This window comes from Microtus pennsylvanicus, chromosome 11 (genome assembly GCF_037038515.1).
Source record: "Microtus pennsylvanicus isolate mMicPen1 chromosome 11, mMicPen1.hap1, whole genome shotgun sequence".
In the NCBI taxonomy this organism is placed as follows: domain Eukaryota; kingdom Metazoa; phylum Chordata; class Mammalia; order Rodentia; family Cricetidae; genus Microtus; species Microtus pennsylvanicus.
Genome location: NC_134589.1, coordinates 16,661,870 through 16,674,275, shown reverse-complemented (window position 1 = coordinate 16,674,275; position 12,406 = coordinate 16,661,870). Strand labels below are relative to the sequence as shown.

Genomic DNA, 12,406 nt, shown 5'->3' with positions numbered 1-12,406 from the left:
TATTTATTAAAGATTTAAAATTTTTATGTGTATGAATGTTTTGCCCATGTATATGTGTGTGAACCCTGTGTGTACCTTGTGGTCCATGTCAGAAGAGGTTGTCCAGTCCCTTGGCACATGGGTTATGGATGGTGGTAAGCCATAATGTGGGTACTGGAAACTGACTCTGAGTCCTCTGCAAGAGCAACAAATGCTCTTAACTGCTGAGATGTCTCTCCAGGCCCTTTTATTTTTGAAAATCTTTATTGTGATTCTGGAGGTTGAACCACAGGTCTTTCTCAGCAAGTATTTTACCACTGAACTCTTACTTTCTCTACATCTTGTACATGATTTTATAGTCTGTTAACTTATTAGCATCTGAGGTTTTAATCAATTTGTTTCTGCCATTGATTTTCTTAGTTTTTTTGTGGTTTTATTTCATTTACTTAGTTTTCTAGTGAGGTACTCAGTGTTAATGAAAAATTATTTGTGGCTGTGAAAATACAGTTGTTCTTTGAGGAAGATTTTTTTTAAGATTTATTTTATTTATTTAGTCTTAGTAGGTTAGTTTTATTTTTTCATTTTGGTTCTTTTTTTTAATTGATTTTTATTGAGCTCTACATTTTTCTCTTCTCCCTTTCTTACCTCTCCCCTCCCCCTTCAACCCTTCCCCAAGGTTTCCACGCTCCCAGTTTACCCAGGAGATCTTGTCTTTTTATACTTTCTACTTCCCATGTAGATTAGATCTATGTAAGTCTCTCTTAGTGTCCTCATTGTTGTCTAAGTTCTCTGGGATTATGGTTTGTAGGCTGGTTTTCTTTGCTTTATGTTTAAAAACCACCTATGAGTGAGTACATGTGATAATTGTCTTTCTGTGTCTGGGTTACCCCACTCAAAATAATGTTTTCTAGCTCCATCCATTTTCCTACAAATTTCAAGATGTCATTATTTTTTTTCTGCTGTGTAGTACTCCATTGTTTAAATGTACCACATTTTCCTTATCCATTCTTCTGTCGAGGAGCATTTAGGTTGTTTCCAGGATCTGGCTATGACAAACAAAGCTGCTATGAACATAGTCGAGCACATGTCCTTGTGGCACGATTGAGCATCCTTTGGATATTTACCCAAAAGTGGTATTACTGGGTCTTGAGGAAGGTTGTTTCCTAATTTTCTGAGAAATCGCCACACTGACATCCAAAGGAGTTGTACCAGCTTGCATTCCCACCAGCAGTGCAGAAGTGTTCCCTTTTCCCCACAACCTCTCCAGCATAAGTTGTCATCAGTGTTTTTGATTTTGGCCATTCTTACAGGTGTTAAGATGGAATCTCAGAGTTGTTTTGATTTGCATTTTTCTGATGACTAAGGATGTTGAACATTTCCTTAAGTGTCTTTCAGCCATTTTAGATTCCTCTGTTGAGAGTTCTCTGTTTAGGTCTGTACTCCATTTTTTTTTATTGGATTATGTGATTTTTGGTGTCCAATTTCTTGAGTTCTTTGTATATTTTGGAGATAGACCTCTGTCTGATGTGGGGTTAGTGAAGATCTTTTCCCATTGAGTAGGCTGCCGTTTTGTCTTGTTGACCGTGTCCTTTGCTTTACAGAAGCGTTTCAGTTTCAGGAGGTCCCATTTATTAATTGTTTCTCTCAGTGTCTGGCTGCTGGAGTTATATATAGGAAGTGGTTCCCTGTGCCAATGCATTCAAGTGTACTTCCCACTTTCTCTTCTATAACATTCAATGTGGCTGGCTTTATCTTGAGGTCTTTGATCCATTTGGACTAGAGTTTTGTGCATGGTGATAGATATGGGTCTATTTTTACTCTTCTACATGTTGATATCTGTTATGCCAGCACCATTTGTTAAATATGCTTTCTTTTTTCCATTTGATATTTTTTGCTTCTTTATCAAAGATCAGGTGTGCTAAGATGTGTGGATTAATATCTGAGTCTTCTATTCAGTTCCATTGGTCCTCCTGTCTGTTCTTATGCCAATATCAGGCTATTTTCAGTACTGTAGCTCTGTAGTAGGGTTTGAAGTCGGGTTGTGATGCCTCCAAAAGTTCTTTTATTGTTCAGGATTGTTTTGGCTATCCTGGGTCTTTTGCTTTTCCATATGAAGTTGAGTACTGTTCTCTTGAGGTCTTTGAAGAATTTTGCTGGGATTTTGATGGGCATTGCGTTGAATCTGTAGATTGCTTAGATTTATTTATTATGTGTATAGTGTTCTGCCTACAGGCCAGAAAAGGGCACCAGATCTCATTACAGATGGTTGTGAGCCACCATGTGGGTACTCGGAATTGAACTTGGGACTTCTGGAAGAGCAGCCAGCGCTCTTAACCCCTCCCTTAGCCATCTTTCCACTCCCAAGGAAGAATTTTTATTTGCTTCTTAGTTCTTAGAAAGCTTACCTTTCTGATTCAACTTTTATCAAATTTAAGGCCTATATTTGTTTGGTTTGTTTATTTTGGTTTCTTTTGTTGTTTCAGTTTTCAAAAAATTGATTTGAATTGTCTTAACATTTTCTAAGTCCCAATCCCCAGCATTGCTAAGGCATCTTCTTTGCAGCCACTTGAGGGTAGAAGGAAGAGAGTTTTCTCTTGGTTCACTCTTAAGAGTGTAGTTGAGTGCATTGGAAGCCACCTTGTCATGGAAATGGAGAGTGTGCTTCTTGTTGAGTTTTCTGCCTGGGTGAACTTTGGTTCAGTGGCTACTTGACATCATGGTGCTCTGGAGATGGGAAATGAGTGTCTGCAAGTATCCTTGAGTCCGTATATGACTTTGATATTACTCGTGATGTGCTCTTAGATTTTGTCCTAGCAGATCCTATATGTTTTATCAAATCTTTGATGTTTTTATGTTATTTATCCTGCCCTTTTAAAAAATGTCTGTTTTGACACAAAGTCTCACTGTGCACCCCTTACTGTCTGGCCAGGACTGTGGTGTGGAGGAAAGGCGCACCCCAGCCTTGTTTGTGTGCATTTCCGTAGTGCACTTAGCTGTGCCATTGTCTGTGCTGTCTGAGGGACGCTTATCCAAGCATTTTAGCCTGCCTTTATCCAGAAAGCTTTAAAGACTTTAGACCCTGGCAAGTCTTTGTTGAGTGGAGGGCAGGATGGTTGACTTGGTAAGCATGCTATAGTGACACCCATAATCACAGTATTCGAGAGCACCAGCCCAAGCTGCTGTAGTGGTAGGGTAGGAGTGTTGTTGGTCTTGAGGAGGACTAGTTTCTTGTAGATTAGAAGGCTAAATTTAATTGTCATTAGCATTTGATAAATTTGTTTACTTTTACTTTCTATAATGAATAGTTAAATAGCCAGGCATTGTGGTGTGCAGCTGTGGTCGTCAGTACTTGTGAAGTTGAAGCAAAGAGGGTCAGTGTTTGAGGTTAAATAACCAGACCCTGTCATAAAAATTAAAGGACAGGAGAGATGACAGAGCAGTTAAGAGTACTTGTTGCTCTTACAGAAAATCCAGGTTTGATTTCCAGCCCTCACACTGGGGCTCACAACCATCTGTAGCCCTGAACTCCAGGGAACCCAACAGGCATGTATTTATGCACATACAAGTTTGCAGACAAAACATTCATATATATAAAATAAATCTAAAAATTTGTTTAAAAGTCAGAGTAATCCGCCCCGCCATCGCGCTCTTCCTGCTTTTCCTCTCACACGGGGCTTTGCCTCTCCCCTCCTCTCTCTCTCTCTCCTTCTCTCTCTCTCTCTCTCTCTCTCTCTCTCTCTCTCTCTCTCCCTCTCTCTCTCTTTCCCTTTATTTCTTTCTCTCCTTGTTAATAAATTCTTATATGGCTAAAAAAAAAAAGTCAGAGTAAGATGAAATTATATGTGGATTAAAATACATGCTATTATAACTTAGAAATTGTTCCTGGTAAAGTGTGCGTGCGTGTGTGTGTGTGTATGTTCATACACAAATTGTATTGTAAAATCCCTTAACAAAACAGCCCTTTCTAGAACTGGGGCCTGGCAGTTCAGCTTCTCTGGGGGCTGCGACAAAATTGTAAATTCCAGGCCCACCCTGGCTACAGAGCAAGCTGATGACCTGTGTACCCCATTTAGTGAAACTCTGTCTCAAAAAAACATAAAAATGATCTGGGGTGCTGGTGCACGCCTTTAATCTTAGCACTTGGGAGACGGAGGCAGGTGGATCTGTGAGCTAGAGGCCAGCCTGGACTGTATAGTAAACACCAGGACAGACAAAGCTATAGCAGTGAGACCTTGTCTAAGACCCCACCCCCCAAAAAAACCCAACAACTGGAGATATACTTCAGCATGTGCAGCACCATCCCCCCAAAAGGCAGTTGGTGTTTTTAGACTCTAGGATATTTGTATACTAGTTTTTCTTATTCCAGTTGTATTTATTCAATGTCCTATAACTATTTGTATTTTATAAGAAATGGCTCTATTTAATTTCTTTTAACAGGTAGGTTTTGAGATAGGGTTTCTCTGTGTAACAACCCTGGCTGTCCTGCAACTCTCTGTAGACCAGACTGACATCGAACTCACAGAAATCCATCTGCCTCTGCTTTCCAAGTGTTGGCATTAAAGGCATGTGCCACCACGGCCAGCAGTTAATTTCTTTGTATATACTTCTGTGTAATTCCTAAGTCAAAGCATATTTTAAAAGATCAGGCATTGGTGGTGCACTCCTCTATTCCTAGCCCTTGGGAAGCAGAGATCCAGGTAGATCTCTGAGAATTTGTGACCATTTTGGTTTTTATAGCAAGTTCCAGGATAGCCAGGGCTACATAAGGAGATGGTGTGTGTGTGTGTGTGTGTGTGTGTGTGTGTGTGTGTGTGTAAATATATATTTATTTATGTAAAGTTCTAGAAGATTATTAGTAGTTTGAGTTTCTTAATTTTGGCATAGCCACCTACTGTTGAATTTTGTCAACACAGTCTTTCCAGTAAGAAAATTACCTTGATTTAACTTTGATTTTTTTTAACTAGGGATATTAAACATTTTTCATATGTTGAATGGTTGTTTCAGTTACTCTCATAATGAGTTTCTGTGTCTTTTGCTGATCTATAAGACTATTTGCTTTTTCTTATTCTTAGGTAGGAGGATATTTTAAGATTCCTACCTCAGTGTCATGTATGTTGTAAATGTGTTTGCAAATTTGTAATATAAGTTTATGTTGTCTTTCCATTCAACTATGTGTCTTTTCTCTATTTTATACATTCTAAATTATTCATTGATATTCTTATAAAAGCACACATGCATGCTGTGTCCTCTGGTGTAAAAGTCCTTTTCACTACTTACAGCAGCATTTGCTTGTGTTTCTTGTTACAGTTTTTACATGTAATAGAAAATAGGAAGTTACTGTCTCTCTTTTCCAGATAACTTCAAAAATAGTGTGCCAGTCTTACAAATACATTCCCTTTACTGTGAAATATGCTTTAATCACAAATTATGTATCCATATTATGTGGATTTGTTTCTGAGTTCATTGTTCTTGCAGATAAAACTTTTAAAAATATATAAATGAGAAGTAAATTGGTAAATATTTTGAGACAAGTCATCACCCGTATAACTCAAGCTGACTGAGCTCAGTGATCCTCATGCTGCATTTTGCAAGTGTTGGGATTACAGGAATGTCGTTAGGAAACGGGTTTTGTAGTAAATTTTGATATCTAGTGAGTTTTCCCCTAATATTCTTTATTAAAAATTATGTGACTTATTTTTATGTAAGCCCTTAATATAACCTAAAAGCCAGTGAGAATATTTCCCTCCCCTCCAAGGCATAGAACAAAATAAATAAAAACTCTACTAGTTTTAGAGAAATTTAGAATTGGTGCATTTTTGAATTCAGGAACTAGGGCACCATCATTTAGATTGTCTTTTGTTTTTTGAGACAGAATCCATATACCTTGGCTAACCTGGAACTTACTATGTAAACCAGACTGGCTGTGAACTCACAGAGATCTGCTTGCCTCAGCTTCCCAGTGCTGAGATTAAAGGCGTGGCTCATTGGACCACTTTAGGTTGTTTTATATTCACCTGTGAAACTGTTTACTTTTTTCATAGTCAGTATTTTACATGTTTTTTGATGTTTTATTATTTTGAATGTGGTTTTCTTCTATTACTTGCTGATGGTACTTGACAGTGGATGTGTAGCTATGCTGTTGCCTTTTTTTGAACCATCTTTTATTTGTCTCTCTTACTGAAGTTTTTTGACTCATTTGTTTGGTTTCCAATTTGAATAATTATGTCATCCAAAATGACACTTTTAAATATTTTCCAGTGTTTATATCACATTGACTAAATTTTCTGTATTATGTGTATTACTCTTCTCTTTTCCCAACTTTAATAAAGGGTCTCTACTAATATTTTTAGTGATTTTCAAGAAAATACTCATTTAGGTATTAAAATGAGATACTTCTGTTTTTTTAAACATTGCCTGACAATGTACAGATTGATTTTTATGATCCAAAAGAATCCTAGTTTTTTTCTTCTATCATCAATGTAATGAATAAATTATTTTAGATTTGCTAATTTTTAACCATGAATTTCTGGCATAAACCATATATACTTGTGGCATGTTTCTCCTTTACTATCCTAGCTTGCTCTGCTTGCTTTTAGTTTAGATACTGAGAGTAGAATTCAGAGTGTAATAAACTCTTGTCTGTAAAGCCATGCAGCAGTTATTTCAGTTCTTCGTTTACTTAAACATATCCTGTGTGAGGTTGAGAGTATTGTGAAGGTGACTTACTGAACAACACAAAGTAATCTGCATCTTCGGGGTTATGTAAAATTGAATTATTAGAATATCTTTTTTATCATCTGAGTAAGGTATTTACTCAGGTTTGAACAATGCAGTGACCATGCTGTTATAGTCTGTTTTCAGAGCTGTTTTTGTGTTTTGAATCATACATTTTTATGATATCCATTCTAACTTGTTGTATGTTTTGTAAGCATTCTGGTTATCTTTCTCACGTCATTTGTGTGTTTTCTTTACTGTTTTTCAGCGTCGAGTAGAACAGCCCCTGTATGGTTTAGATGGCAGTGCTGTGAAGGAGGCCTCAGAAGAGCAGTCTGCTCTGCCAACCCTCATGTCAGTGATGCTAGCAAAACCTCGCCTTGACACAGAGCAGTTAGCACCACGGGGAGCTGGCCTCTGTTTCACCTTCGTCTCTGTGAGTAGAAGGCTGCATGTTTAAAAATGTTTACTCTTTGGGATTTCTTGATGAAGCTGGATTATTTTAATAGGATGATGTTTTTTGTTTTTTAATCGTTTAAAATACTTTCAATTAAAATTTTTTTTAGATATGCTTTTTAAATTATGTTTGTCCCTTTTGGTGGGTATACATGTGAGAGCAAGTACCCAGAGTCCAGAGAGAATGTCAGATCCCCTGGAACTTGAGTTCTGGGTGGTTGTGAGCCATCCATCATGAGGACTAAGAACTACATTTGAGTCCTCTAAAGAGCAGTCCAGCTCTTCAGCTGCTGAGCAGTCTCCAGCTCTTCTTCATCACTTCTTAAAGCAGTACTTCACTTAGTCCCTGTGGCTGAAGCTCTTAGGAGAGGCTGCTCTTGTCAAAGGCTTGAGTGTACAGTGGGAATGAAAATGTGATCTTAGGTTGACAAAAAAGTAACGAGAATACAGATTCCATTTCAGACAAAATTTCATTTAATTAGAAAGCACCAATCTCCACCTAACACTTGTGCAAACTAGTATTTGAGTATTTTATTCTGTAGGCGGGCACTCTTCTGAAGAGAGCATCCCTGTATATGTGGGCCATCTACTCACCTGCCTTCTCACTTTGTAAAAGGAATGTTCTGTTCACTCATTTCAACTTGGCCTATGAATATATGTGTGTGTCTCCATATGTGTATGTGTACTAGTGTTCTGATGTGCACAGAGCCCAACGGCGAGGGATGCATCAGATCCTTGCAGCCTATCTGGTGTGTGTCCTGGGAATTAAACTCGGGTCTTCTGAAGAGCATCAAGTGCTCTTAACTGCTTCGCCATCTATCCAGCCCCCTTTTCTCTTTTTAAAGAATATGTATTTAGACTGATATTTAGTTGATAGAGTGTTTGCCTAGCATCCGTGATACCCAGGTTTAGTTCCCAGCACCACATAAAATTGGGCATAGTCACAGTGCCAGAGAGGTAGAAGCAAGAGAACCAGAAGCTGAAGGTTATCTTTGACTGTATAGTTAGTTTGAGGCAAGCCTGGGCTATATGAGAACCCTGTCTCTAGAAGAGAGAGAAAGAGACAGAGACAGAGAGACAGAAAGAAGAATTCAAGTGGTATAAAATCTTGTAATTTGTCATAATGTAATTTGAATCAAAATTTTCTATTTTTCTTAGTTTCTGTGTCTTGTCAACTGCCTGTTTTTGCCAAGGAAGGTATAAATGTACAAAATGATGCTTTTTTTTTTTCTTTTTTGAGACAGGCTCTCACATAGTAGCCCTGGCTGACCTCAAACTTGAGGCAATCCTGCTTTAGCCTTTTGGGTGCTGAAGTTACAGGTGTGTGCCTCCTGTGGAATATCGAGCGAGACCACCCTGTCTCTCAAAAAAGAAGTTACCAGGGCTGGAGAGATGGCTCAGTGGTTAAGAGCATTGCCTGCTCTTCCAAAGGTCCTGAGTTCAATTCCCAGCAACCACATGGTGGCTCCCAACCATCTGTAAAGAGGTCTGGCGCCCTCTTCTGGCCTTCAGGCATACAGACAGAATATTGTATACATCATAAATAAATAAATATTAAAAAAAAAGTTACCACCAATCCCATTTTTGCCTCATGTCCGTTTTCTGTAGTAAAAATCCCTGATTCTCTGTTTTGTGGAGTATGTCATAGCTGTTAACCCACATGCAACTCTATTTGGAAAGGTAATGGAAGTGTTCAGTATCTTTTGTTTGTTTGTTTTTGTTTTAAGTTATAAATGTTTTGCCTGGGTGTTAATTGTGTACCATATGAATGCTACGTGTATATACCATATACATGCCTGGTAATCATGGGGCCAGAAATAAGTGTTGCAGATGGTTGTGACCTACTCATTGTGGGTCCAGAGACCAACCTGTGTCCTGTAAGAGCAGCCAGTGAGTGCTCTTTACCATAGAGCCATCTCTGCAGCCTTGTTGGATGTCTTAAGGAAAGGAAATAAAAATAATTTAAAAATTTGGATCAGGGAATCATAAATTACAAAAATCATAAACTACTTCTTGAAAGCTTGCTTGGAAGTTCTAGGAGAGGAAAGGAATACAGTATCTTAGGAGTCATTGTTCCAATCTTTAGGTCACATGTGTTTCCTAAGTCTCCCTAGGATAAGCTATACTTTCTCTTCAGAAAAGGGTTCTCATTCCTTGGATGATTAAACAACTCTGAAAAAAATTTTAGTATTTTCCTATTCTTGAGGCAAAGTTCCAATAGTGCTAAGAAAGTATTCCATGACATCAAGGCAGTCTGATTAAGAAGTCTGTCATAACAGCTGATGGCCAGGGCTGTAGAGGGCTAGAGGGTAACATAAAATCCTTGCTGTGAGAAGGTGTGTGTTTAATTCAATTCCACTGTCTATCATTCAAAGATCTCTATTAGATTTTTATTGTAGGTCTGACTTTCCTGTCCTTTTTTCTTTTGTATGTGTGGGGCATATGTTCATGTATGTATGCATGTATGGAGACCAAAGGTCAACAACATTAGAGTAGCTCCACTCTACTAAGTGAGATAAGAACTTTCACTGAATTTATCAATTGGGTAGACTTGTTGGCTAATGAGATGCCCGTCTCCACCTACCCCTCACTGCTTGGATTATAAATACCAATGTGTGCTACTATGCTGGCTTTTTACATGAGAGCTCATCTAGTTTTTCATTAAAACCTGTCACCTGTATACAGAAGATTTTTAAGTTTCTGTCTGCAAGTCTCTGCCCTGAATTCCAGACCTGTACAGTCACCTGCCTCCAGTCATCTCCTTTTTCTGTCCAATAAGTGTCAGATGTCAGTGTCCACAGCTGAACTCATTCTGATTCTTCACTCAGCACTTACTTCTTCTACAGTTTTACACATCTCAGAATTGTCTGCTTTTTCCTCTATTACTGGCTGAAAATGTTTATTCTTATCTCTTTATATTGTACCTGACATCCAGAGCACTAAATCTTACTGATTTTACCTGAAGAATATGCTCTGAATTCCTCTACTTAATTCTGTCCACACTTCCACTGTAGCTGAAGTCTGTATCTCTCACTGAGACTTTGTCCTGACTCCTGCTTCTGTGTTTGTTCCTTTTAATTTTTCTCAGTGGCAAATAGAGGTAGTATTGGAATCCAAGTCCATTTGTGGCATCTCTGTATTAAAAGTCCTTAAAATGGCCCTGCATGGCTTGCTTGCCCCCTCTCCCATCTCTTCCTATTCTCTGCTTTTCTAACCAGGTCATGTGTATTTTTTTAAATAATACTTTATTAATGCTTTTTTATTGCATTATTTTTCAAGTACTACCGGCCTTGTTCTTTAAAGCCTTTGCACTCTGGGGTGGAGTGTGGTTGTAAAACAGTCTTACATATCCCAGGTTGCTGTAGGAAAATCCTTCAGCCAGGAGCCTTTAAGTTACACACCCACTTGGGCGTGGCCTTTTATACTATAAATGCCGTTGTAAAGCATGCTCCCCTCTCTTCAGGCTGCTGGATTCCCTGTTCTAACAGAGGACTGTGATCTGTGAGTCTATCCATAAATAAATAACCCTTTATTTATTTATTCAATTCTGAGATAGTGTGGGATTTCTTTTTAGTATCTCTCTTCAACAGGTTAGCTTTAAACTTACTGTGTAGCCAAGACTAGCCTTAAATTTCTGATCCTCCTGCCTCCGCCTCTGGAATGATAGAATTACAGGTCTGCACCACTATACCTGGCTTATACTTGCACTTGCTTTAACATTCTTCCCTAAGACATAGGTGTGTCTCCTGTTCTCTCGGTTTTCTGATCTCTGTTTAAATGAACTCTTCTAGAGAGACCCAGCCTGACTACAATTCTTGGGCCCTGCGTTGGTTTACTCCTTAGGCACATCATTACCTTAGCTGTAGTATAATATACTCTGAATAACTCATTCCTCCCTGGAATGTAAGCTGTCAGGTCAGAACTGTTGATTCTTCATAACAGATTGGTTAAATGAATTATAATACATTCATATGTTGGAATGCTATACAGTTAATAAGAGAAATTATATTTATCCTAACAGTGAAAACTACATGTTTGTAAAAATAACAGATGGCAGAAAATCAAGAGTTCATCTTTTGTTTTTTTGTGTTGGTTGGAATTGAATCATGCCTCATCTTTTTGGGTGACATTTTGGGGGGCTGTTGACATAGGGTTTATCATACAGTTTTTGCTGTTTTGAAACTCACTGAATAGACCAGTCTAGTTTCTCACAGAGATCCACCTGCTTCTCCCTCTGGGACTTAAGGTGTGTGCTACCATACCTGGCTATGCCTCATCTTGTTAGGCAAACACTCGTTCACTGAACAATATTCTAAACCCAAAGAGGGATCTTTTTTTTTTTTTTTAACTTTATTTTATGTGCATTGATGGGAAGGTGTCAGATCTCCTGGAACTGGAATTACAGACAGTTGTGAGCTGCCATGTAGGTGCTGGGAATTCAGCTTGGATCCTCTGGAAGTATATAATCTTCTAAATTGTAAAAATACTATATTTGCACAATTCGCAAGACTTAAATTAGTGGGAGAAATGCAAGTCTTTCTTTTAAGCTCCCTGAGGAGGTAGCCACTGCTGACAGATTGTATTTTTGATTTTCTGAATTGTGTTTAGATTTTCACTTCTGTTTCAAATAATGTATCTTATATAATCAATCTTTATTTACTTACTTATTTTGGTTCTTTTTCGAGACAAGTTTCTGTCCTGGAGCCCACTCTATAGACCAGGCTGGCCTCAGACTCAGAGATCTACCTGCTACTGTCTCCCAAGTGCTGGGATTAAAAGTGTGTGCCACTACCTCCAAGTAAAGATGTATTTATATTTCGTGTGTTTTGCCTGCATGTATATCTGTGTACCACATACATGCAGTGTCTGCAGCAGACATAAGAGGGCATTGGTTCCCCTGGAAATGGAGTTAAAGATGATTGTGGGCTGCCATCTGGGTGTTAGGAATTGAACCCAGGTCCTGTGAAAGAGCAGAGGACTTAACCAACAAGCCAGCTCTCTAGCCCTTAATGAGTCTTTAAAAAGGTCCATTTTCCCTGTTATGAAGAATACATCTAACATAATCATATCATTCGCTCAGCCTTTTCAGATGCTCTTACATTATTTGTATAAATTTGTCATTTTAGCTTTAACTGAGACTCTTCTGTTGTATAGTAAAACTTGAAAACAACTAGGGAATATACAATATTGCGATGTTTCATTGTTGGGCATTGCAGAAGTCTAATGATTTTATTGACTTCACCTAGAGAAACAGTTT

At 38.3% G+C, this 12,406-nt stretch overlaps 1 protein-coding gene across 6 annotated transcripts in view; it reads left to right on the top strand.

The window, feature by feature from the left end:
• Nucleotides 1–12,406, top strand: part of Tlk2 (tousled like kinase 2) — a 100,066-nt gene that overhangs the window by 30,155 nt on the left and 57,505 nt on the right. For all 6 annotated transcript variants that reach the window (XM_075990406.1, XM_075990409.1, XM_075990405.1 and 3 more), the window contains one exon: nucleotides 6,962–7,129. In XM_075990406.1, coding sequence (XP_075846521.1) covers nucleotides 6,962–7,129 — 168 coding nt within the window. The remainder of the gene's footprint in view (nucleotides 1–6,961; nucleotides 7,130–12,406) is intronic.